This window comes from Chenopodium quinoa, unplaced genomic scaffold (genome assembly GCF_001683475.1).
Source record: "Chenopodium quinoa cultivar QQ74 unplaced genomic scaffold, ASM168347v1, whole genome shotgun sequence".
Lineage (NCBI taxonomy): Eukaryota > Viridiplantae > Streptophyta > Magnoliopsida > Caryophyllales > Amaranthaceae > Chenopodium > Chenopodium quinoa.
In genome coordinates, this window is record NW_018743572.1 from 516,247 (window position 1) to 540,774 (window position 24,528).

Below are 24,528 nucleotides of genomic sequence, written 5' to 3' on the forward strand. Positions count from 1 at the left end.
TTAGAGAAATAGAGCACTGGTTAGGTTGCAAACTCATTGCATCATATTGTGACTACTTGACTACTTGTGCATCTCTTACTTGTGCATACTTACATGTGATTAAACTAATCGTTTGGTTTGACTTGTGTTTGTAAATAAGTCTTATTAACTAACAAATGACTAAAGGACTTTTCTTAATTAATTGATTAATTAATTTGAGCTAATAAATATTCCTTAAATAGAGTCATAGTTCCTTTAAGTCAACCCGGATTTTTATTCCCGTATACTGCACAAGAGTCATCATGTTTTGGTCATATCCGGAGTTCTAGGAAAAACTACGAGTCGTACAACCTATGAATCTATAGCCCTGTGTTTTATATTTAATTTGGCGTTGGTTTTATCCCAATCAGAGTCACAGATGAAAAGTTATGAACAAAATACCACAACCTTTTAAGTTTAATGCATATACATGAAATCTTAACTTAGTCTTTGCTTGAGTCAAGTCACATAGTCTAGCCACATGGTCATGATACGAGTCTTAACATGTCACCTACACTCACTAGTCTTAGCACACACTTTGTATATGTCACCATGACCATGTCTTAGGTTCATGCTTCAGTTGTTTTCCGTCATTCGAGTGGGAGGGTCCAATCTATTCCCATTCTCTTCCACATTCTCTTCCAGGTTGAATAGAGCTTGAGTCAAAATAAATTATAAAAAAACTTACCCCTAATTTCCCTTTCCACAATACTTGGTCGAGGAGAGAAGAGCGATTAATCAAGGACAACACCTTTATTCAAGTTCAACTTTTTGATAAACCAGTCGGTCGAAAAAGAAAAGCTAAGAAGTTAATGGCAAGACTAGAAGAAGTCAATGAGCTTAAGAAGCAAATGCCTGACGTGACTGAGGTGTTGAAGGCTTTAACCCTTCAAATTAATGACCCAGTGAAACAACAAAAAATGACGCTCATGCAAGAAAGATTGAGCAAAATATCCAATGACTATAGATTCCTGGGCATTAGCTAACAAGGGGTCTTAGTGGATAAGGAGCTTCTTTCGCTGAAGTTCAATGCCAATCACATCCCTAAGTTCAAGGAAACGGACAATCCTTACTTTCACTTAAGGGCCTTTGAAAATATAATAAACATTAAGAGGATTGATAAGAATATTTTTCACTCTTTTTTCTCAATGTCCTTAGAAACCGTTTGTCAACATTGGTTCAATTCTTTTCTCTTGATAAAGAGAAAACCTTTACCTGGGATGGAATAAAAAAAACACTTTCATTGACAGATATAAGTGTAATATTCAAGTAGAAACCGACTATAGACAACTTGAGATGCTAAGACAATAATAGAATGAAGGCTTTACTTCTTTCTTTAATAAGTGGAGGGAAACTTCCGCTAAAATGATTAAGGTGCCCACCGAAAAAGAATCCGTAAGGATGGTTATTAAGAATCTCCAAGAGAAGTATTCGAATCATTTAAAATATCAACATAATTTGAATACTTTCAAGGCCATCTATGACATCGGTATTGAAATAGAAGATGACCTTGCAAAGAAAAAAGAAACTAACAATAGTAACATCAGTGGTTGGAAAGGAAAGAAGAACGACAATCCTTCTTCTTCCGAAAATGCCCACTCTAGTAACAATGTTATTACCTTTGATCTCAATGAAGTCTTAGCCATGGATAATCAAGGATCCAAAAAGAAGCCTAAAAGAGAGTTCACACCCATTGGATTGACCTATGATGTTGCTTTCTATCGTCTCTATGATCGAGGATTAATCAAATCTATTGGCTCTACCGAGGATCCAACGCCGGAAAAGTGATCTTCAAGATGGGATCCCAATTCTTATTGCAAGTACCATCGAGGAAATGGTCATACCACAAATGAATGCTACAGATTTTAAAATCTCATTCAAGATCTCATAGAATCAAACAAGATCCCTTTGCATCTAGCTAGCAAGAAGACTGGTGATGATAAAGCAAAAGATACAAGGCGAGCTTCGACTACAAGATTTCATGACCTGTTTTTTTATTTTTTATTTCTTGATCCGTGCCATTTATGGCACCTTTAGGCTATGTTTTCTTTATATTTCTATGCTCCTTGGTAGTCTTTTATGTCGTTTTTTTAGAGAATAATGCTCGATTCGCGTGTTTTTGTGTTAGTTTAGAGAAATGCATGCTTTTAATGGCTTTCTTATCATTTTATTCATTTCTCGGCTATTTCTCTTGTTTCTCCATTTCTTTGTCTTGTTTTGTAGGTACGTCGCGGGCTATATGAATGGGAATTGAAAATAGCACCCACTAGGATCAACATGCACTTTTCGGAATTGAATTTGAGTTTGAAACAAAGGAAAACGAAGGATTGCAAAGTATCAAATAGGACCTTTGTGCATTGTTTCAGTCATATATCAAGTTCTACAGATTGGATTAGGGTGATTCAAGTTGGGTTGGAAACTAGACTTGGAGAGATTTTCAATGATAGGTCGCACGCCTTCATACAATTCTTAGATTGGAAGTTACAGCCTTCTGAAGTTGGCCTTGGGAAACTGCCGCGGGCGCGGGCTACAGTACCCGCGGGCGCGGGGTTGCTGCAGCTCCAAAACTGCCGTATTTGGGCAGTAAGCACCCGCGGTTGTCCCGAGGGCTCCCCAAGGGCGCGGGCCTTGGCCCCGCGGGCGCGGCTATCGTGGTGTCCGTTCCCCTCCACGGGCGCGGCCGATTTCTCCGCGGGCTCGGGTTTCTGGGTCTTTTACGATTTTAAGATTCTTTACTCCTTTTGTTTATATAGTTTTTTTGGTTTCCTTTATTATTCATTCATGTAATTCTTTAGTTTTAGAATAGTTTTCTCTCTCTTAGGTTGAGAGCTTCTCTCTCTAGATTAGGCTAGATTAGGAGTAGTTTTAGAGAGAGAAAGTGAGGAATTTCAATGGTGATTGAGAGATTGAAGATGCAAGTGTAACAATTGTGTTGGAGATCTTCTTAATTATCAATGAGCATTTATAAACTCTATCTCATTCAATTGCTTTGTTTAATTTGATGTTTGTTTGGTTTAATTTTGATGTTTGATGCTTGACTAGTGTAATTGTTCTTGGTATTTTGTTGATTCTTGATTTCCATAGTTGTAGTTGATAGATGATGATTCTTGAATAGTTGTTTGGCTAGGAATTGGGTGAAACTTGTATGATTGATTAATTGTGATTAATTTGGGAATTGTGTTGATTGATTGTTGAGATTAAAGTGATTAGTGAAGGTTTGCATGTGTGTAATTCAATTTGGCCTTCAGAATTATGCTAGATTGCATTGTAATTTCTAATGACATGAACAATTGATTTAGGAATTGCAATTATCAATTGGTTTTTATTGTGATTCTCTTAGTTTGTTATTCATAGTGAACCCTAGCTTAACAATTAGGAGATAGCTCTTTGATTCCTATTGATTGCTCTTATCATTTAGTCCTCACAACCTTTGATTGGCATGCTCTTCCCAAGTTTTTGCAATTGACATGATTACTTGTTGATCCCCGTTCCTAGTGTTTTATTTCCTTGGTTACTTGTTTTGTTAGTTGTTAGTATTCTCTATTACCTTCGTCTTTGACCTAGCTTAGGTGCATAATTGAAAGTGCTTGAACATTACCGTTCCTTTGGGTTCGACCCTTGACTTGCCTTTATACTCGTATTTAGGTTTGTTAATTGTTTATAAATTTAGTTTGGCCGAGGGAAGATTAGATAACGACCTAGTTTTCCCCTCGTCAAAATGGCGTCGTTGCCAGGAACGGTGTCTATGTTTGAGTGTTTTTTATTGCTTGAGTCTAGGTCTTTGTGTATATTTTTACTTTTATTTGATTTTTGTTTGTTTTGTGAAAAAAAAAAATGGCATGTCTATCATTTCCTCAATTTGACAATGAGCCTTTTTGTGAATATTTCAATAGACTTGAGGGATTTTTGGACTATAATTGTTGTAGTCCTTGGGAGGCTTGTGAGATTTGCTATTTTGGTTTGAATGAGAAAACTAGGGATGAAGTTGAATGCATGCATAATGGTGAATTTAGAGCATTGTCAATTGATGATGCTTGGGATTTTTATGTTTGGTTTGCTAGGGATGTTAATGATAGGGGTAATCATGAGTCTAATATTGATATGCAATGTCTTGATTCTTCTAATATTAGCATGAATTCCCATGATTTGTCACATGATCCCTTAAGTGAACCTAGAACACATGATTTCAACTTTATTTCTCCTTTTGTTCATGATAATGAAGTGTGAGCTCAAGTTGATGCTAATGGTGTGTTTCAATATTCTTCATTATTTACCATGCCTTCTTGTGATGTCTTCATTCCCTTAATGATGAATCTCATGTTATAAATTGTGGCCCCACTCCCCAATGTGATGTATATGCTCATGATCTTAATGTTGATTCTTCCAATATTGGTTGTCTTCTTCTTCTCTTGTTGAGCCTCAACCTTCTACATCTTTTGAATCTCTTGTTGATACATTTGAGTCTCAAACTAAGCGCATTGAGCTTGATAATGAGTTTGGGCCTAGTAAGGAGATGATTCTTAATTCTATGAGAGGTCAATTAGAGATAATGAAAAAGAATGAGGAGCGTATTGAGGAGGAAAAGAGAAGAGGAGAAGAGTTGGAAAATGAATTGTCATCCTTGATGCTTGTATGTGAAAAATCCCTATCCAATGTGTGTGTTGAGGATGAAGATGATGATTTTGAACAACCAAGAGAGGGTCAGGATCCTTTTGGTGAGCATGTTAGTGATGGCGAAGGAGTTGAAAACCAAGAGAGTGTTGAATTTGATTATCCTAACCCTCCTTCCCATCTTAATGAGTCTCTTGTGTATGATTGTGATTCTTCTATCCATGAGTATCTAGACTCGTTTGAGGTTATGTCCAATGCATTCTTTGAGAGTCAAAAGAAAACCCATATCCTTTTAAATGAGTTCATTCAGGATGCTTCATGGGAGAGAGATGAGTTTGAAATGAATTTGCATCCATTCATGCATGGTTTTGAGACCTTGGGCTTTAAAGTTGTTGAGGGAGTTGTTGTTCATAGTTGTTATAGAGGGGATTATGTTGTTCCTCTTGGAGGTTGGATGTTTGAGGGAGATGGATATCATGAGTGTTCTTCTTTTGAGGACTCTATGATTGATTTCCATGCTCTTATTGGTGATTTGAGGCATGGTGGTGAGAAAAAGTTAATTTGTGAGACCATAACCCCTTTTCTCTTTTCTCATACCCCTTTTTCAAGAAGATTTAGCCATATCCCTTACACTCCTATTTCCCTCCCTTCTTTTTTCAATGAGCCTATTGGGGACCCTTTTGTCTATGATGATTTGTATTAAGCTCATTTGTCCCCAATTGAGGAAAAGGGTGACGTTGCCACCCAAAAATATTTTGAGGTGAGTTTGCCTTCTTTTTCTTTTTCTTCATATTTTGTTGAATTTTCTTTTGATTCTTCCTCTTCCTTTTCTTGGCATCTCTCTCCTCATTTGCGTGCACTATCCTTGTGCATCGCGTCATTTGCCTACCTTCTCTCCTATGAAATGTGTAGTAGTGCATTTGACAAGCTCTTGCGCGCGTTGAATTATTATTTTCTAGAGCGGTCAAGCTTGGACCTTAAGCAAGCCTTTTTCGGGAAGTAACCCGTGTTTTATTGCTTTCATTTTCTTTTCTTTTTAGAATAGATTTTCTCTCATGTAAATGTTTGTGTTCCTTTTGCTAGGTACATGACTTGACATACTTTGGTGCTTCTATTTGGATCAAGAATCAAGGAAGATTGGCACCACATTTGCTAGCATATAGAAGGCAAGATTCAATATTAGAGGTTGTTAGCTTTGAAAGGTTAAAATTGGGTCATTTGCGGGTATTTACACCCACCTAATATCCGGTAATATCCTTCCTTGCTCTTTCTCTAGTGGATGATGACTTGTTGGACATATGTTGGTTTGTTGGATTGATCTCCTTGTTTCCCCTCCCATGGTTTCTATGCCTTATGATTGAGCATGTTGTCTCATTCAAGCTTGGGGGAGGGTATTCTATCATGTTTGGTGGGATGTTGATTCATATATGTCATGCACCTTTGTATATGCTTTTCAATGTTCTTTTATTTTGAAAACTCCAAAAAGATTTTTGTTTCTAACAAGGCAAATTTGCAATGTGTTTTGTTTTGTTCTTGCTTTGGACATAATAACATTTGGACTTGTATACTTGAATGCTTTTCTTCCTAAATGGTAGTGGTGTGCACGGTTTGAGATACGTTTGTTGATTCTAGGATAAAGCATGCTAAGGTAGTTGTCTAGAACTAGGGGGATCATGAAACCGGATTCTACTTGTTTGTGGCATGTTGGTAGTTGGTCCCTATCTTCAATTTGACAACCATAGTGAGTTTTTGATACAACCATGTGAGATTTATATTTGTTCAAGCTTCCATCATATTCTTTCATGAGCGGCATGGGGTCCTTGACTTTGCAAACCTAATCTATAAAGCTTGATGTATGATTCTTAAACCCGAGACCGAGCTATCTAGGGAGGACAAAGGCACCTTTTTCGGGGTGGTATTTTTCATTTTTAGGTTAGTTTGATTCATATTTGTTTTTGGGTTTCCATTTGCCTTCTTGCAACCATTTGAGCCTTATACCTTCTTTTCAAGCCACATCTATAGTTTTTTGGCCTTTCGTTTCATTTTCTTTCTATTCTTGGTTTTTTGTGAAGCAAATTGATCACGTATGATGGAGTTTGTGGTGGATAAGTTGGAAATTTGGTTTTTATGAGTGCTAGTTTGTGATTAAGTCTTCTTTGTGAATAATGGCAAGTGTTTGAGTAAAAGCCGTCCTTAATCATAAAAGGCATGGACTAATAAACTGCAATCTTTAGGGGAACATCCTCAACTCTTTCCTTAAGAAACTTAATGGACCTATCGGCCAATTGCAAAGTCATGTTGAAAGGACAAAGTTCTCCTAAATTTAGCTTCTTGAAGACCAAGAAGGGTATTATGCTTACACTAGCACCCAAATCACATAAAGCATTCTCAAACATCTTACTCTTGATTTTGCAAGGAATGGAGAAATTACCCAGATCTTTCATCTTATTGGGCAGCTCATTGTGAATCAAAGCACTACAACACTCACCAAGTTCCACCAAATTTATCTCATTACAATCTCTCTTGCCACTCAAGATATCCTTAAGGAACTTGGAATATCTAGGCATTTGGGTCATGGCTTCGGTAAGAGGGATAGAAAGATGGACTTCCTTCAACATTTCGAGAAATCTCCCAAATTATTCATCTAGTTTGTTCCCCATAAACTTTTGGGGATATGGAAGGTCGGGTTTTCTCACTTCCTCTTGCTTTCCCTCATCACTCTTATTTTTCTCATGGCTCTCTTCTTTGCTCACATCTCTTGACACATCTTTCTCTTTTTGCTCACTTGAAACAATCTTCTTCTTATCCTCCTCACAATCCCTAGAAACTCTCTCTTCAAGAACTCTTCCACTCCTTGTGATGATTGAATAAACGGGTTTCTTTGGATCAACTCCTTGAGAAGGCAATGAAGAATGACTAGCACAATCTTTGAAAGTGTTTTCTAGTTGGGTGATTTGTGTCTCAAGCATTTTTTTATGTGTCATGATCTCATTAAATTTCTTATCGCTCACCGCCATATAGGTATTCAAGATTTTTGTTTGATTTTCAATTATCTCCTCCAATTTAGACTTAGACGATTGAGAATAGGAATTTTCACCAACATCTTGAGATTTTGGACCAAATCCGGGTGGGGGTCCCCTTTGATTGTTTTGAAAATTCCCCTTATTTTGATTGTTCCAATTGCCTCGATTTTGATTGTTGTCAAAAATTTTTTTTTGGCCACCAAAGCCTTGAGATTGGCTTTGATTTCCATAACCTTGGCCTTGGTTTTGATTGCCATAACCTTGGTTATTATAGTTGCCTCGGAAATTTGGTTTCCTTGGTTCCTATAATTACCATTCTTATAGTTATCATATCCACCTTGTTGGTGAGAACTTCTATTTCCAAAGTTTCTTGGTCCATCAAACCTTTGACCATTGTTATTGTATGAGACAAAATTCACATGTTCACATTCATTACTCTCACCATCATCAGGATTTTGAAACCCATTTGAACAAGTAGAAGCATCATGGTCATAAGACCCACAATTATCACAAACACAAGCATCCATTGGGCATATTGTTAGAAGTAGAAAGAGGAGTAGAGTTAGAAGATAAACTTCTCCCTTTAATGTGGGAGGGATGACCTTGTGCATTGGAAGTTGCATATCAAGCTTGTCCTTGATTGTTTTCATCTCCTTCCCCAAACTTGCAATTTGAGTGGATAGATTGTTGATGGCGTTAAGGTGATCAACCAAATAACTGTTGATCCATTTTTGATTGAAGACTCTCTTTCTCCTTCTTACCAATCCATGTAATGGCGCGCCACATCTTCTATAATGTCCACAATCTCTTCTTCGGTTTTGTTCATGATTGGGCCTCCGGCTCCCGCATTAAGACACGATTTTCCTTGAGGACTCAAACCTCCATAGAAAATTTGAATGATTTGATAGATTGGGATTCCATGATGGGTAAATTCTATTTGATACTCCTTATACCTTTTCCAAGCTTTATACTAGCTCTCACTAGGTTTTTGCTTGAAACTTTGGATCAAAGCCCTTGCCTCCGTCGTTTTCTTTTGGGGGTAAAACCTAGACAAGAATTCCTTGGTAACTTCATCCCATGTTCTAAGAGAATTTGGCTTGACCTCTTTGTCCAACCATTATAAAGCTCGACCTATGAGAGAGAAGGGGAACAACTTGAGTCAAATGAACTCTTGAGAAACACCATTCACTTTAATAGTGTTGCAATACTTCTCAGACTCTTAGATATGGTTTAGCGGACTCTCTATCTTAGCCCCACTAAATTGTCTCCTTTCAATCAAAGTGATCATGACCGGTCTTATTTCAAAGTCATTTGCCGATGTTGTTGGCAATGCAATCCCACTTTCAAACCTATATACACCGTGAGTTCCCAACTCCTTTAAAGAAAATCTTGGATTATCTTCCATGCTTACTTGATCCTCTTCTTCTCTTTCTTGGTGAATTTCGTCTCTTGGAGATCTTGGACTCAAAGAACGATTAGCAACCCTTATCCTTGTTATTGTTCTCTCGATTTCCGGATCAAATGGCACTAAAGCCCTTCCTCTTATCCTACGCATACAAAAACTCAAATCACGTATCAATAGCACAGCTACAAATGTAGCCTAAAGAGAAAAATATTTTTGTATTTTTGAGATTAAGGTGAAATAGACTCAACAACAATAGCAATCATCTACGCCATTCCCCGGCAACGGCGCCATTTTTTACCCTAAGGCAAGACTGGGTCGTTGAAAACTAATCTACCCTTGGTCAAAACAAATTTTATAATCTCTCAACACACCCCTATACAAAGCATAGAGTAAGTCTAGGGTCAAACCACTAGGGATGATAAATTAATGCTAAAGTCAAAGCTAAGCTATTTCCAAGCAATAAAGTGTGGTGTGTGTATTCAAAACAATCAAATTGAAATCAAATTTAACAAGCACTTGGGTTAGGATCCGCATGAACTCGGAATGGATATAGCTAATTGGGATTGGAGATGACTAAGTCAAGTATTGCTAGGAAAATCAACTAAGCAATCAAGAGAGTAAGGTAAGCTAATCTCCTAGAGTTCAAGCTAGCACCAACTACGAGACACTCTAACTAGGAACCTTGCAAACCTACTCAATCGACAAAAGCAAGCCACAAATCAATTTTCCGTATCAATGCAAGCTTACAATGCATTCTAGTGTAAGAAATCAAAGTTAGCTACATTTCAATTAATCACACACATGCACTTAATCAATCAACCGGTTTAATCACAACATCAACTCCATCCGTTTCCCCCAATTAGCATCAATCTATCAGTCATACATGCTTCACCATTCCCCTAGCAAGAGAACTACTCACAATCCATTGAAATTAAGTTCAAAACTAAGCTAATCAACAATTTCATCACCATCATATCAATAGAACTAATTCAATCACAAATTCAATTCAAACTTGAACAATCAACAAAGCAATTGAAATGATAAGCTAAAAATTGCATTAAAGTAAAAGAAATCCTTACAAACTTGCTTCAATTCAATGGAGGAAATGCTAGAATTTAACAATCTTCAATGATCAATCAACAATCAAGAACTTCTTTCACTACAATCTAGAGTTTCTCTCTCTAAAATTCTATCCTAATTTCTATTCTAATTTTTGAAAAATTGAACTCTAATTCCTCTCTCTTGATCCTCTCCCTTAAAATAGAATTAAAATCTATATATAGTAAAACTAACTAAGAGAATTTAGTTAGATCATCCCCAAATAAACCCATACAGGCGCGACCAGCCATAAGGGGGAGCGTGGCCGCGCAAAACTGGGTACGGAACAGGGACCCAGACAGGCGCGCCCGCGCCACCAGGCCGCGCCATGGTCGCGCGCGCCCACGCTTGGGAGTAGAAGAGCCTTCTTCCCTATTATTTTGATGCTCCTTGTGCGTTCCACTTAATACTCTTAATAAACACGGGACCATGCAGTTCCTAAACTCCATGTTTGCGGGTTCAAGACTAGAAATCATGCTCCCACGGCTTGTATGCACAATTCAAGGACTTCAGGAACTTGCACTTCTCCATGCTTGAGCTTCAAATGGAGAACACTAGACATCCTAATCAATGCTGAACTTGGGAAGAGGCCTCGGGAAACTTGGATTACGACCTTAACCTGAAAAATAAAGGAAAACAAGAAAATACAAGAGAAAATAACAAAATAAACCTATAAATGCATAAAGAAAGAAATCCAACTAAGAAAATGCAAACTAAAAGAAATAAGAAGTAAAATCAAGGAAAAGCTAAGTAAAAGTGCTATAGAATAGCATTAAATTCATCCTAAAAAGAACCTAATGAGTGCCATAAATGACACTCATCACTTCAGCAAGCCCTTGTCTTCCAAAAGATCCAACGTCCACTTAAGACTATAGTAGTCGTTGGTGTCATGGCCTACTTTCTTGTGGAAATGACAGTATTTATTCTTGTTCCGCGACTGAACGGAACTCGATCTTCATAAGATTCGTCTTCTCAATGGTCAGCCGATCTTTCATCTCTCTATAAAGAAGGTATAACAGTCTTTATTGAATTCATACCGTCAGAAATACGGTTTAAATTCTTGCTTTTTCTTTTTGGACGGCTGGTCAGGTTCCTCAACCGCCTAAACTTCTTTTCTCTTTTTGCTCTCTTCTAATTTCTATGCTCGTTGAGCTGGCCGACTCTCCATTTTCTTGTCAGAATTTGTGGAATCCGACTGATAGCTAGACAAACAGAGGTCGATGGCTTGAATAAAGCTCTCCACCTCTTGAAGGGTGAAGACCCTCTTTTAGACAAGGTCAAACTTAAAGGTTGACGCGTTCTTCAGATCCTTGAAGAAGTCTGTATAGGCTACCTCGTCAGACAGCCCCTCAATTTGGATTCTCACCGGGTTCAACCGCCTAACCGTTATAGGCACTTACCAACACATTCATAACCTTGGTCGGCTGTGCCGCCTCGGTTATCTCCTTGGTGAACGCAGAAGTTTGTTCAACAAGTTTGAGCAGACGGTGCTGCGAGTCCAAAGGTTGGATGTTATATGCTACCTTGGTGAACGCAAAAGTTTGTTCACCAAGTTTGAGCAGACAGAGCTGCCAGTCCAAAGGTTGGACGTTATATGCTACCTAACCCCCAAAGAGGGCCAGTTGCATGAAATGAGGATAATAGGGACAGTAGACCATAGGGGTACGTACAGTGCATTATCAATCATCTGAGGTCCAAAAAGGACGGTATTACCGCCTGTATGGATCTCATGGAAGGATTGAGAATTCCTTGCAGATGTATTCTTGAAGCTGTCTGGAAAGGTCGAGGCAGAGATTGAATTAGACAACTGCTGGCTCTGATTTTGCTCGATGACATGTCAAGCGTCAGTGTAAGTCTTCTTGGTGCCATCCGGCTCAATAGCACATATGACCTTCCTTGTGCCCGTCTGGGGAAGAAGGATCTTCGACCAGTCAATGGCAGGTGCAGTCTTGTCATTGGGGTGTAAAGTAGGTTGCCTTTCCTTGACTGACTTCTTCCTCGCAGTTCGAGGAGACTTTTTGGCCGGATGACCCTTTCTTTAGCAGCCGTTTTCTTTTTTATTATGTCCTTGATCTTACCTTTGAAACTGGTCATGAATTTCATGAGCTTGTCTCTGGTGACTGGAGCCTAACCTCTTGCCGACTAGGTTTCCACTTCCGGCTGACTAGGGGGCCTGCTTGTACCCGTCTGAGTTTTACCTCGTTCTAGAGTATCTCTGGGATGGATGCGCCTAGAGATGAGTGACCCATCTCTAGCCATCTATGTTTTGACCTGGGGATCATCTTCCTCCTAGTCTGTAAAGACCTCCGGTTGATGAACCTTAGGGTCAGGAGCCGGTACAGACTCTTGAACCATCCTTGAGGTACCCTCCCCATAGACAACGCCAAATGTTTTGGTGTTTTTGTCCCTCGGGGGAGTTACAACTCAGAGACTGATTCGACTTCATGTGTACCTGCAAAATAACGGAGACTCCGGGTGATAAGAGAGTGTAGGGTAGGTGTAATAAATTATTGAATGTCCCCCAAAGTTGGGTGATATCTCCCTATTTATAGGGTCATAGGGGAATGTGCCCTCTCTTAGGTCACTTGACCTAGATTTAGTGGGCTGCGCCGTTTTACGATTTTCTTGGGAGTTGGGCCTTAAAGGCCGCAATTCTAGTAAGTATCTGAGGTTGACACGTGTAAGATGGAAATTGGCCCAAATGGACTTGCCAAGGCTTGACACGTGTCCCTATCTGATTATTCCACATGGATAGGGTATTTTTACCCAAAACAGTACCAATAGCAAAAACATTAGCACCTGAAGATGAATTAGAATATTAATATTGTCTAGTTTCTGGCTAATATAGGTCAATTATGCTTGTAGAAAGGATATAGAATCTACTTAGTATTTTCCTTTATTAGCAAATCCTCTTGGATTCCCACATTAAAACTTATGAATAGCCATCTCTTCGACAACATTGCTTGATATATTCTTTGATTATATCCAGGCCCATTGTAGAAAGCTTGGATTATCTGCCACTATGCTAGCCCATGTTGGGGGAATCCTCTCTGTAAATCCTTAAGTCTTTCCCAAGCTTCATATAAACACTCATCAACTTCTTGGGCAAAATTTAGGATTGAACTCCTCAACAAAGTTGTCCTCTATGCGGGGTAATATTTATTATAGAAATTCAAACACTAGTGGAAAAAGTTTCATTTGTAACGGGTTATTTGTAACGGGCAAAGCTATGCCGTTACATTAAATACATTCGTAACGGGCAAAATATTGTTCGTTACAAATAATATAGTATTTGTAACGGGCACTATGTATCCGTTACGATACTATATTATTTGTAACGAGCAAAATATTGTCCGTTACGAATAAATATTTATTCGTAACGGGCACATGGTGTCCGTTACGAAAAATATGACACCATGTGCCCGTTAAGAATATTTGGCCCAGCTGGAAAGAGGAGCCCATTTCTAATTATTAGGGTTTCACACTCCTAGTCAGCCGTCAAACACTCATATCCTCCATTCTTTCCTCTTTCCTCTCTCATTTTGCTAACTCAATCTCTCACTTCTACGACTCAATCTCCTCCATTTCACCAACCTAACGGGGCGTTTGGATTATGGGAATGGGAGTTTAGGGATTAAAAGGTGGGAATGGGATTGGGATTGGGAATTAATTGATGGGAATACATGAAAATATGCCAATAACTTGTTTTGATGGTGGGTGGGAATATATAGGGAATAAATAACAATTTTACCAAAATACCCTTACTAAGATTATTATTTCATTCTTTTCATTAATGGTAAAAATGTCATTTTCCCCCTATTCCCATTCCTATCCATTTATTACCTACCCTCCCTAGGTAATAAAATGGTGGGAATTCACCTCTAAATAATCCCATTCCCAAACCCTTTTTTTATTCCCATTCCCACCAAACAAACAAGGCTTATTTGTTCAATTGGGATTAAAATTCTCAATCCCACCCTCAATTCCCACTTTCCAAACACCCCCTAATTCCTTTATTCTCTTGTTTGTTAGAGTCTTTAGAATGTCTGAAGGACTATTAGGCCCTTTCTGGTTGAAGGGATTTGGATGGAAAAGAAAAGAAAGGAAATTGTTTTAATCATATTCCCATGTTTGGTTGAATAAATGACATAAAAATCTAAAGGAAAGGAAGGGAAGTGAGAGGAAAGTCTCTTAACAAAATTTTGGCTTTCTTTTCCTCCCAAAATTGGAGGAATTTGACTGGAAAGAGAAAAATAAAAGTAATTTCCTTTCTCTTCCCTTCATTTCCTTTCTTCAACCAAATATTGGAAAATAAAATCACCTTTCTTTCCCTTCTTTTCCTTTCTTTTCCCTTCCCATCCTTTCTCTTCTTTTCCTTTACTAATATAGAACCAAATAAAGCCTTACTCCCTCTACACCGTCGACAGCGGCGAAAAGGCCATCATCTTCGACCGTTTTTGCGGAGTTCTCGATGAAACTGTCGGCGAAGGTATTCATGTCCGAATTCCATGGCTTCTGAAGCCTTACACCTTCGATATTCGTACTCGACCTCACAATTTTTCATCAATTTCTGGTAATAAGGATCTTCATATAGTGAATCTTACTATTAGGGTTTTTTCTTGCCCTGATCAACATCGTCTTCCTCATATTTTTCAGACTCTTAGGGTCCGTCATCAGATTGGAGTATGATGAGAAGGTTCTTCCTTCTATTGGTCTTGTCCGGGACAGCTTGATTAAGAGGTATTTATTTTGTTTTTTCTGGAGATTCTTTGTTGAATTATTGTTGATTTTGTTTCCCAATATCGTCTCAAAGGTTTGCCGATTTGACTGGTTCAAAATTATTGTTGTTTCTTGTCGCATAATATTTTGCAAATTTTCGGACAATCTAGCTGTCGCTGTGAAATACTAATGATTATCACCAAAAATGATCCACAAACCTAGATAATTTGGGTAAATGTATAAATTTCTATGTAACAAATTTGAAGTAGTTAGACTTGATGTTGATTAAATTATTGATTATAGATTAAATTATTTATTATTATTGCTTAGTGACTAATTTGATTAACTAGTTGATACAAATAGTTGATACCAATGGTTGGGTATTTGTTCGAATTTTTCTGTTTATTTGTGGTTGCTTCTTGGCAGTTGAATTATTGGTGATCATGTTGTTGTACTACTCCGAAAAGGTTTGTGCTAATCTGGTGTGATGATTTGCTTAAAGGTAACATCTTTATTGTCAAGTAGGTTATTTGTTTATTTCATTGCTTAATTTCTTCAAAGGTTTGTGCTTATTGATGATTAATCAGGACTTCAAGAGTGTTGATGGGTAACCAAATTGCTTCTATTTTGTTACAGGATGTCGTATAATTACAGGCAACTTCAGTATATTATGAAGTTGCTTCTATTGTGTTTGCATTAGTTACATTGTTCCCTTTGTTGGGTGTTTGGCTATGTTTCTGCTATGAACCTTTTTGTGTTTCTGGTGGTTACTACTCTATATGAGGCAGTGTACTATGTATTTAGGAATTTAAAAAAATAAAAAATAAAAAATATTAACTTATGTGGTCATCTGGGAATATTTAATTGGGGTAACACAGTGGTATTTAACTTATTTAGCTGCTAAAAAACTAAGTTGAAGGAAGAACTTTAACATTATATGTATTATCTATATATCCAATTTATAATTTATTTTATATATATATTTTGTGACAAAATCCATTTTATAATTTGATAAAAAGAAGAATAGTGCTTGAGCACGAAGCATGTTTATACTATAGAAATTTGAATGTTGGTTCAATTGTTTACGGAAGTGTTAAATTACCCCATTTGGCCCCAAATTATTTGTTAGTGTAAGTAATGCAAGCAGATTGATCAAAGTCATATAACTCGTGGTGCTGAGGTTTGTTGGAAAGGATAATTTTGTGATCTGACATTAAGTACTTATTGTTGTGAATGTGCTTGTTATAGTCTAAATTTTCTAGAGCTAATCTAGTGAATTACGGCAGGGAATAGTATGCTTGAAAAGCCTAGTCTTTGCTAGTTGTAAGCTTATAAATGTGTGTTTGTCTAGTATATAGATGTAACATGTGTAATGATATCTAATCTTTGAGCATAAGTGATTTGGCGCTCTGTTCTCCCTGTATATTGTGTTATTGATCTGATTTCATCTTAATTTTTGCTATTATTTTATTGGAGTATGTGAAGTTAGAATTCAGAGACTGCTAAATTAAATAACAACCACACTTGATGTTGACATATTTTTGTTTACTTAATGCATCTTTAATTAACATCCACTGGAATTTTAACTGTCTATTGAGTCCATGTTGAAAATTTTGAAATTTCTCAACACATCTTTGTATCTGACTCTTGACTCTTTGATCTGTAATTAAATCTCTGTGATATTGATATTGACTTGCCGTGATGTCTATAAAAAAATTTTAATGCCTCTGCATTTAATCATTGTAGTCTGTGTTCCTTGTCTTTTCCTTAAATGCTTGGATTATGCTTTATGCTGTTGACACCCGTTTCTCCGAGACATGCTTTTGGTTTTAAAAATACTTCCCCTTTTGGATGTACATGGGCTCTATGAATTTTATGCAGTGTGTGGTACAAGGTATATCTTTCTTTAGTTAAACCTAATGATAACTTAGATAAAAAAGGGAATATAGATGAATGGACCATAGATGAATGCACATAGTTGGGAATATTCTTATGTTGATCAGTTCCGTGATTCGCAAACAATTGACTTTGTGTAGTACCCTTTTACGCATTATGTTCTGATATGTTCTGATCCATTTTGAGTGGTACCCTTTTATGCATTATAATCACTTTGCTCATTCCCAATGCTTTTGTTCTGCTGGATTTATTGTTCTCTTGTTCTCTTCATAATCTTATTGTCTTCATTTAAGAAGGCTATAACTTATTTTCTGAAATTTTCCTGTAATCTATGTAGCTATGTCTGTTGGTTTAATAAAGAAGAATTTTGAGTATTTTTCTCAAGCATCAGGATCTTTTGTTGGACAATGATGCAGGAACAATAGAAGTATCTTGCACTCCTCTTAACAAAACGAGTACCTATAATTCTTCTAATGCTTTGTAAAGATGATCAAGAAAATACAGGCCAGTTGCATTCAGCTGTATTCTATATAAAACGATCATTCAGCTCTTCTTGTCTTTCGTCTCATGCTCTTAATCAACATACACAGTAAATTCAAGTGACATAATGAAGACTGATGCAAGGAATTTAGATGCCTTGCCGCCTGAATTGGCAACGCCTGCTAAACTACCATCACTAGCTTCGAAACTGAGATGCATAATGGGCCAAAAAGCATAGCTGGAAAAGATCAAGGTGAATATGCTAGTACAACAGAAAAGTTGCAAGGTTTGATCAGTTGTCCATTTTCAGTTGTCAATTTTGTTTGCATGAGTTCTGTATATAAGTTTCTTTCAAAAGGCTTAGTGCAGCAACAGAAAAGGAAGGAGCGAGGCGGTGGATTGAGAAATCAAAATGAAGTACTACCAAATAAAATGTATTCTCTCGCAAGCTTTATGATAATTGGTGTATTCATGGTGCAGGAAGTTGCTTGTTTGGACAAGAAATTATTAATCAAGAGCATGTGGATCATGTAGCATTGGAGGTGTCTATCAATTCAGAAAGCTCGCCTTGTGGCATCTATTTGACCAATTTTGATCCAGAGCACAATGTCCATAGAGAAAATATTAGTCTAGGTCACCTTAAAATCCTCAACGATTCTCCTTTCCACAACACGTTGTAAGGCTCATAATCTTTATTTTTAATTCATTTAGAAAGTTTTAAATAGTTTTGATTTGTCCATTGTCCACTTGCAAGTTATATATAACATACATTCATCCAAAACTATACTATAGTACAATTATAAAATACAATAAATCCAAAGGTCAGTCAATCATCAACCTTTCTAATCATATAATATTCAATGAACTAACTTAATTAAGGTGTATTATTTTTTATTATTGTTATGAAAATATCATCATTATTTCCAGATATAAAGTGTCGTGTTGTGCTAATAACTATATTTTATATTATAAAGTCATTAAGAATTTTCTATAACAACATAATATATGGTTGGTGTGAGTAATGTCATTGACTTCAATTGTATATGTTAAAGCCGAGCCGAGCCGAGCCGAGCCGATTATAAGGTGAATCATGGTGCACCTTATTCTGTGTGCAATACAATAGCTCGCTGCCACGTAGCTTCTTCTTTTCCCAGCTGAACTTTCTTATTTTGCAGCGTTCTTCCCGCGTTTATTTCCTCTTTTAATTACTTCCTAATTTCTCAATTTTTCCTTTTCCATTATCTTTCAAAAATCTTCTCTCGTCGATTTTCTCTCTCCTCTAGTTTTTTCTCTTCAATTTTCTCTCTCCTTACTTTCGCTCTTCATTTTTTCATTGTTCTTATCACCATTGTTGAAGTGTTGTTCTTGGCCATGGATTTGATTTTTGTTCCTGTAGTTCTTGATAGTGGAGGTTAGATTTCTTAATTTAATTTATAATTTTTGTTAATTAGATTTTTTCAATATAATATTTAAGTGATTGTTTATTATCGCTAATTATTTGAATTGATAATTATCGTTTATCAGTTGATTTGAACTCATTGAATAATTAGGTTTTGTTTTGTTTATTTGATTTCATTGTATAATTATTAGGTTTGTTATTTGATGATATTGATTTTTGATTTTTCTGAAATTTAAGGTTTAATACGATTCTGAACATTGCATAATATTTAGGTTTAATTAGTTGTATTTTCTATTTATTATTGTTGAACTAATCAAACTATTGACTTATTTTTAATAATCTTCTGGAATTTTTGTAGAGATTTTGATTTTTTTATTGTATTTTATTTATTTCTGATGATTTGGATCATTAGTTTATTAAACTGTTTCTGAATTCTTGATTCTGAACTTTCGGTTTATATGATTTCTTGCTTAACAATTTATGTTAAAAATTCGAAAGAGATACGTATATTGTAGTTGAATGTGTTTTGTATTTGATTTCTGAAATTTGAAGTTTAATATGATTCTTAACATTGCATAATATTTATGATTAATTAGTTGTATTTATTTAATTGATTAATTGATGAATTAATCAAACTATTGACCTATTTTTAATAAGCTTCTGAAATTTTTGAAGAGATTTTGATTTCTTATTGTATTTTATTAATTTGTGATTAATTTTATGAATATTATTTGTGTATAATTCGTATAAGTTGTATTATTAGCAGTTTAACATTATTATGAACATTGTTATTATATTTATGAACCTTTTTGTCATTTTATTGAACCTTTGATCATGTATGTTCTTAAAAAGAAAATTGTACAAATAATTATGAACATCGATTTTCTTTTTTTGAACTTTTTTGTTTTATTTTTGAACTACAGTAATGTTTGTTATGCATTGTGTTTGTTTATTGCAGGTTATAAGTATGAACTTATTTACAAGGAAAGTGAAGTGTCTGAATTGAAGTGAAAACAAGTCAAAAGTGATGCGGAGGCATATGAAATGTATAGTGATTATGCATTTAGGCATGGATTTACTATTAGGAAGGGGAAAATTCGATATGTTGGTAATTCAAGTGTTTGGAGAGGCAGAAACTACCTATGTTTAAATGCTGGTTTGAAGGATACTTCTTATAAGGTGCCTAGGAAGTTTTCTAAGTTGGATTACCCTACATATTGTGAAGCTTACATTGATTTTGTAATTGATGAGAAGGGTGTTTGGACTGCTGTTAAACATAATATGGATCACAACCATGCTATGATACCTGTTTAGAAGAGACATCTTCTTAGGTCTTAAAGGATAATTCAAGGTGAGCATTTGAAGTTCATTAGTACTATGAAGGCTAGTGGGGTTAGGGTTACAGATTCTGTTCATGCTTTTGGGAAAGAAGTAGGTGGATCTCCTAATCTATGATACTCTATTACTGATGTTTACAATGCTTTAGCTACTGAAAAAGCTGGCAGATTAGAAGGTGGTGATTGTAATGCTTTGATCAAGTCTTTTGCTGCAAGACAAGCGAAAGAGAGTAACTTTTATTATGAGTTTGAGGTTTATGGAAATCATTCCCTTTGTAGTGTATTTTAGAGGGATGGAACAATGCGAAGGGATTATGAAGCCTTTGGTGATTTGATGGTCTTTGATACCACCTATATATAGAATCAAATAATATGGAATGATTTGTGCTTCTTTTATTGGTATGAATCATCATTGCAATAATGTCATGTTTGGAATGGATTTTGTTCTTGATGAAAAGACCAGAAGTTTTGTATGGTTGTTCGAGGCTTTTATGAGATCTATGGGAGGATGTCGAGACCCCATAACCTTAATGACTGATCAAGCCCCTTCAATTGTTGTAGCAATTCGACAAAATTTTCCAAGCACTCGGCACCGTTTGTGCACTTGGCACCTTGGTGAGAATTCAAAGATCAATATACGAGGACTAAGAATATTTAAAGGGTTTCCAGAAGTTTTCGATTATTTGCTCAAGTACTGTGAAAGCCTTGCTCAATTTGAACATTACTAACCAAAGTAAGCTTTCTTAAATTTGATTGTAACTATTGAGTTTATATTTTGAACTTTCTTTGTTTTCAATCTGAACTATTACATCTACATATTTGCGGACTTCATTTTACTGAAATTAACATGATTCATTTATTTTTGAACTTTGTTGTTAGATATTTGAATTTCATGCTTTAAGATATGAACGAACCTTTGTTTACATATGAACTAATAATTTTTTAATTTCAACATGCTTACTTTTTATGTTTACCAAGTGCATATGAACATTATGTTATATGTTTTGAACATTATTTGCTGTAACTGGAACAATCATGTTATCATTTTGTTTATTAGTCTGTTGTTTTTTGTTTTTAATAAAATGATTACAAAATACAAGTGTTTAGAAAATGATTTGTTAAATCACCTATATGATATAAAAGAAAAATGGTGTTCGGCTTATTAAAGGGATTATTTTTCAGGTGGAGTATTGTCATCCCAAAGGAGTGAAACAACACATCATTCTATTTCTAATAGATTGAATAAAACAGATGGTTTGAGTGACTTTTATAGTACATTTCCTGTTATATTAGAGTGGAGGAGTATAGAAAGTAAGCAATATTTACGTATTTTGAGGGGTAACCCGTCATCTTGCAGTAGCTAATGTCAGTTTGCTCATACACGCTAGGGAGATTTATACTATTTCTGTGTATGTGGTTTTTAAGGAATAATTTGCAAAAAGGCATTTCAAGTTTTCAAGAGGCAAAAGTATGAAGATGATGAGACTATTTTTTATTATGTTTGGAGGCCAAATAAGGACATTATAAGGCATGAAGTTACTTATGAGAAATTCACCTTCAACAACAATTGCACTTGTAAGTATTGGAGTATAATGGGGTTGTTATGTGGACACTCTCCTTGTATCCAAATTGCGACTTTCCCTCCAATTTCATTCTCTCGTGATTCATATTTTTATTCCATGTGAAAATGATTGGGTGTGTCCTTGGTTGCTTAATACCTCTTTTTTGCACTCGATCACGATACAACAACGGTGCCATTAAAAAAGGGATTTGTTAAACATCGCCCACAAATTACTACATAAAGCCCACAAAATTCACTTGGTTTGACAATATTGCCCTTGACCTAAAAAAAAAACACAAACACTCTCATCGCTCATCTTCTTTCAACCTCTCTAAAAAAAAAATTTCAAACAACGGCAATGTCGAGGCGGCAAGGCAAGGAATTGGCGGCGGCGGCGGAGGGAAGGAGGTCCCAAGGAGGCAAGGTACAATTTGTAAAAAAAAAAAAAAAAAAAAAAGGAAAAACCGCCGTGACGGAGGTGGGGCGCCCTGGCTGGACGCCCAGCCAGCGGTGGTGGCGCCAGCTGCAGACGCCGCCACCAGTAGGCTGGTGCCTGGGCTGGACGCCATAGCCACGGTTGTGGCGTTTATTCAAGGCGCCGCAGCCGTGGCTGTGGCGTCCAGCCCAGGCGCCAGCCCACTGGTGGCGGCGTCTGCAGCTGGCGCCACCACCGCTGGCTGGGCGTCCAGCCAAGGCGCCCCCCCCCCCCCCCCCCTTTTTTTTTTTTTTTTTTATATTTGTTTTAAAATATTGTTTTTTTTTTTTTTTTTTTTTTTTGTGTAATATCTTTTTGAATTGTTTTTATATTTTGTTGTTTATTTTTATAAATTTTTTCAATTTTGTTGTATTTTTTCTATGTTTATATTTTGTTTACAATTATTTGTTTGTTTTTTTTGTACATTTTTATTTTTATTCTCTATTTTGATTTGTTTTTAAATTTTTTTTGTGACTTTGATATTGTTTTTGGTTAGTTAATTTATTTTAAATTTTATTATTGATATTGTTTTTGGTTAGTTAATTTCTTTTAATTGGGAATGAATTATTTATGTTTATATATATTCTTCTATGTTGGTTTTATTTCCTTTCTAAGTGTATTTTTTATTCTATTATTTTTATTTAAGTGTTTTGTTAATTTCTTTATTATGTTAATTTGTTAGTATGTTTTTAGTTTATTTGATTTGGGTAGTGGTAGCTATTTTTCGTATAAATTTTTGTATGTTTATATATATTAAAATTTTGTGTAGAATTCACTGGGTCGTCATGGTGCGGGGAAGAATGTAGAGCTTCTTAGTAGAAGCTATTCAGTGGAGAGGTCAGGGCATAGACATGTCAGATCCCGTGGTATTTCGGCCTCAGCTCGTAGAGAACGGATCCACCGTCGGGATGAGGATGACGATGACGATGATGATGCTGAGGAGGGTGACCAGGAGGAGGAGCAGGAGGAGGGCGCAGATGAGGATGAGGATGTGGACGATGGCAGTGGACCGTATGATGATTACGGTCCATTCAGTCAGAGGGTTGATGACATGTACGAGACACATATGGTGGAGGTGCGTAAGGGTAGGGGTGGTAGGTTTGTTAGTAGATCTGGCACATCATCTGCGTCCACTGTATCTGGGGCAAGCAGAAACGGTCGAGGGTCGGTAATGATTCTTGGGTTGTTAGGAGTGAGGTGCCCGGTGGGCCTGTTGACGGGAGTGTGATTCCTAGCTTTCTAGGACACATAGTTGCCCGTATTTGGGAGGACCAGGAGAGGCCTTCAGTTACGGGGTTGTTGAAATGTCATACCCGGGAAAAGACTTGTAGCTTTTTGCGTACATGGGCTGAGGCTTGGCCGGCGGAGAGCGAGATGTTCGAGCGACTGGAGGGCACTGGGGTGAATCACGTTCCTGCCACCATGCACGATAAGATTGACAGTACGCTGATCACGGCTTTCATTGAGCGATGGCAACCGGATACAAACTCTTTCCACCTTCCGTTCGGTGAGATGACGATCATGTTACATGACGTCGAGGCCATTATGGGGATTCGTGTTGAGGGTAAACGACTTTGTGATGTAGCTGATGCGGATCAGGCAGATTTGCTGGCGGAGTTGTTGGCGGTGGACAGGGCTGCACTGTACACCGAGGCGCTAGGTGTTTGGGAACACGGAGGTGTGAAGATCGCATCCGTGTTGCAGCGGTGTTTGTACCCCAGTGCACGTAGGACGCACGACGCACAACTGAGTGCTTATGTTTTTCTACTCCTCGGATGTACCTTGTTTCTGGATAAGAGCGGCGGAAACAAGCTCAGGCCACGCGACATAGTAGAGGCGTGTGACCCCGACAGTGTAGGCCAGTGGAACAGACCCTTGCGCAGTGGGAGTCGTCGTCGAGGAGGGATTACTGATGGTTTTGTCATTTTATTTATAGAGCACTTTAAATATTATCGTTTTAATTTATTAAATTGGACATTATGTTGTAAGTTTGTAACATTTTAGATTGTTCTTTTAGCTTCCAACTTAAACATATTATCATTGTTGTTTTTAAATTTTGATATAACCGTTCGTGGATCCGCGCAACTTACCCATGCAACATATAGAATGCAGTAAGCAATACAATATAAAAGATTAATGTTCTCATTAAAAGAGCAACGTACAAATAAGATTACATAGGAAGAATGTAAACATGAAAAACTAAAATGCAGCTAGGGTGTTCCATTCGTGGATCCGGTCATGATATAGCGCATTCCAACCCTCTACGCTCGCTGTGCGAATGTTGTACCACCGAGGTATAATCGGTGGCACTGGAAAATCGGATGACATGTCTAGTCGGATGAAATGTCTGTATGACGACCCAAGAAACGCAATAGCTAGCTCTCTGACCGGTGTGGTGACAGTCACGCGACCGCCAAGGGAGAACCGTGGTACAAGGATAATAAGCTTGACTATGCACTCCCAGGCCGAAATGCATGACTGCGCATTTGTAAATGTTTGCAACGAC

The 24,528-nt window shown here is 36.9% G+C and overlaps 1 protein-coding gene and 1 long non-coding RNA gene across 7 annotated transcripts; one reads left to right on the plus strand and one right to left on the minus strand.

Annotated features, from left to right (window-relative positions):
- Positions 1-6,842: 6,842 nt before the first annotated feature.
- LOC110681647 lies at positions 6,843-7,247 on the minus strand. Its single transcript, XM_021857795.1, has one exon. The coding sequence runs from the start codon at positions 7,245-7,247 to the stop codon at positions 6,843-6,845; it is 405 nt and encodes a 134-aa protein (XP_021713487.1).
- A 6,986-nt stretch (positions 7,248-14,233) lies between these two features.
- Positions 14,234-22,848, plus strand: LOC110681662. 6 transcript variants are annotated; one of them, XR_002503309.1, is made up of 7 exons: positions 14,234-14,728; positions 14,812-14,895; positions 15,301-15,376; positions 17,187-17,536; positions 17,731-17,926; positions 19,608-20,719; positions 22,792-22,848. It is a non-coding gene; the product is annotated as an uncharacterized LOC110681662 (long non-coding RNA). The 6 variants fall into 6 exon arrangements; XR_002503307.1 differs by lacking the exon at positions 22,792-22,848 and adding an exon at positions 21,169-21,841; XR_002503308.1 differs by lacking the exon at positions 22,792-22,848 and adding an exon at positions 21,412-21,841.
- The last annotated feature ends 1,680 nt before the right edge of the window (positions 22,849-24,528 follow it).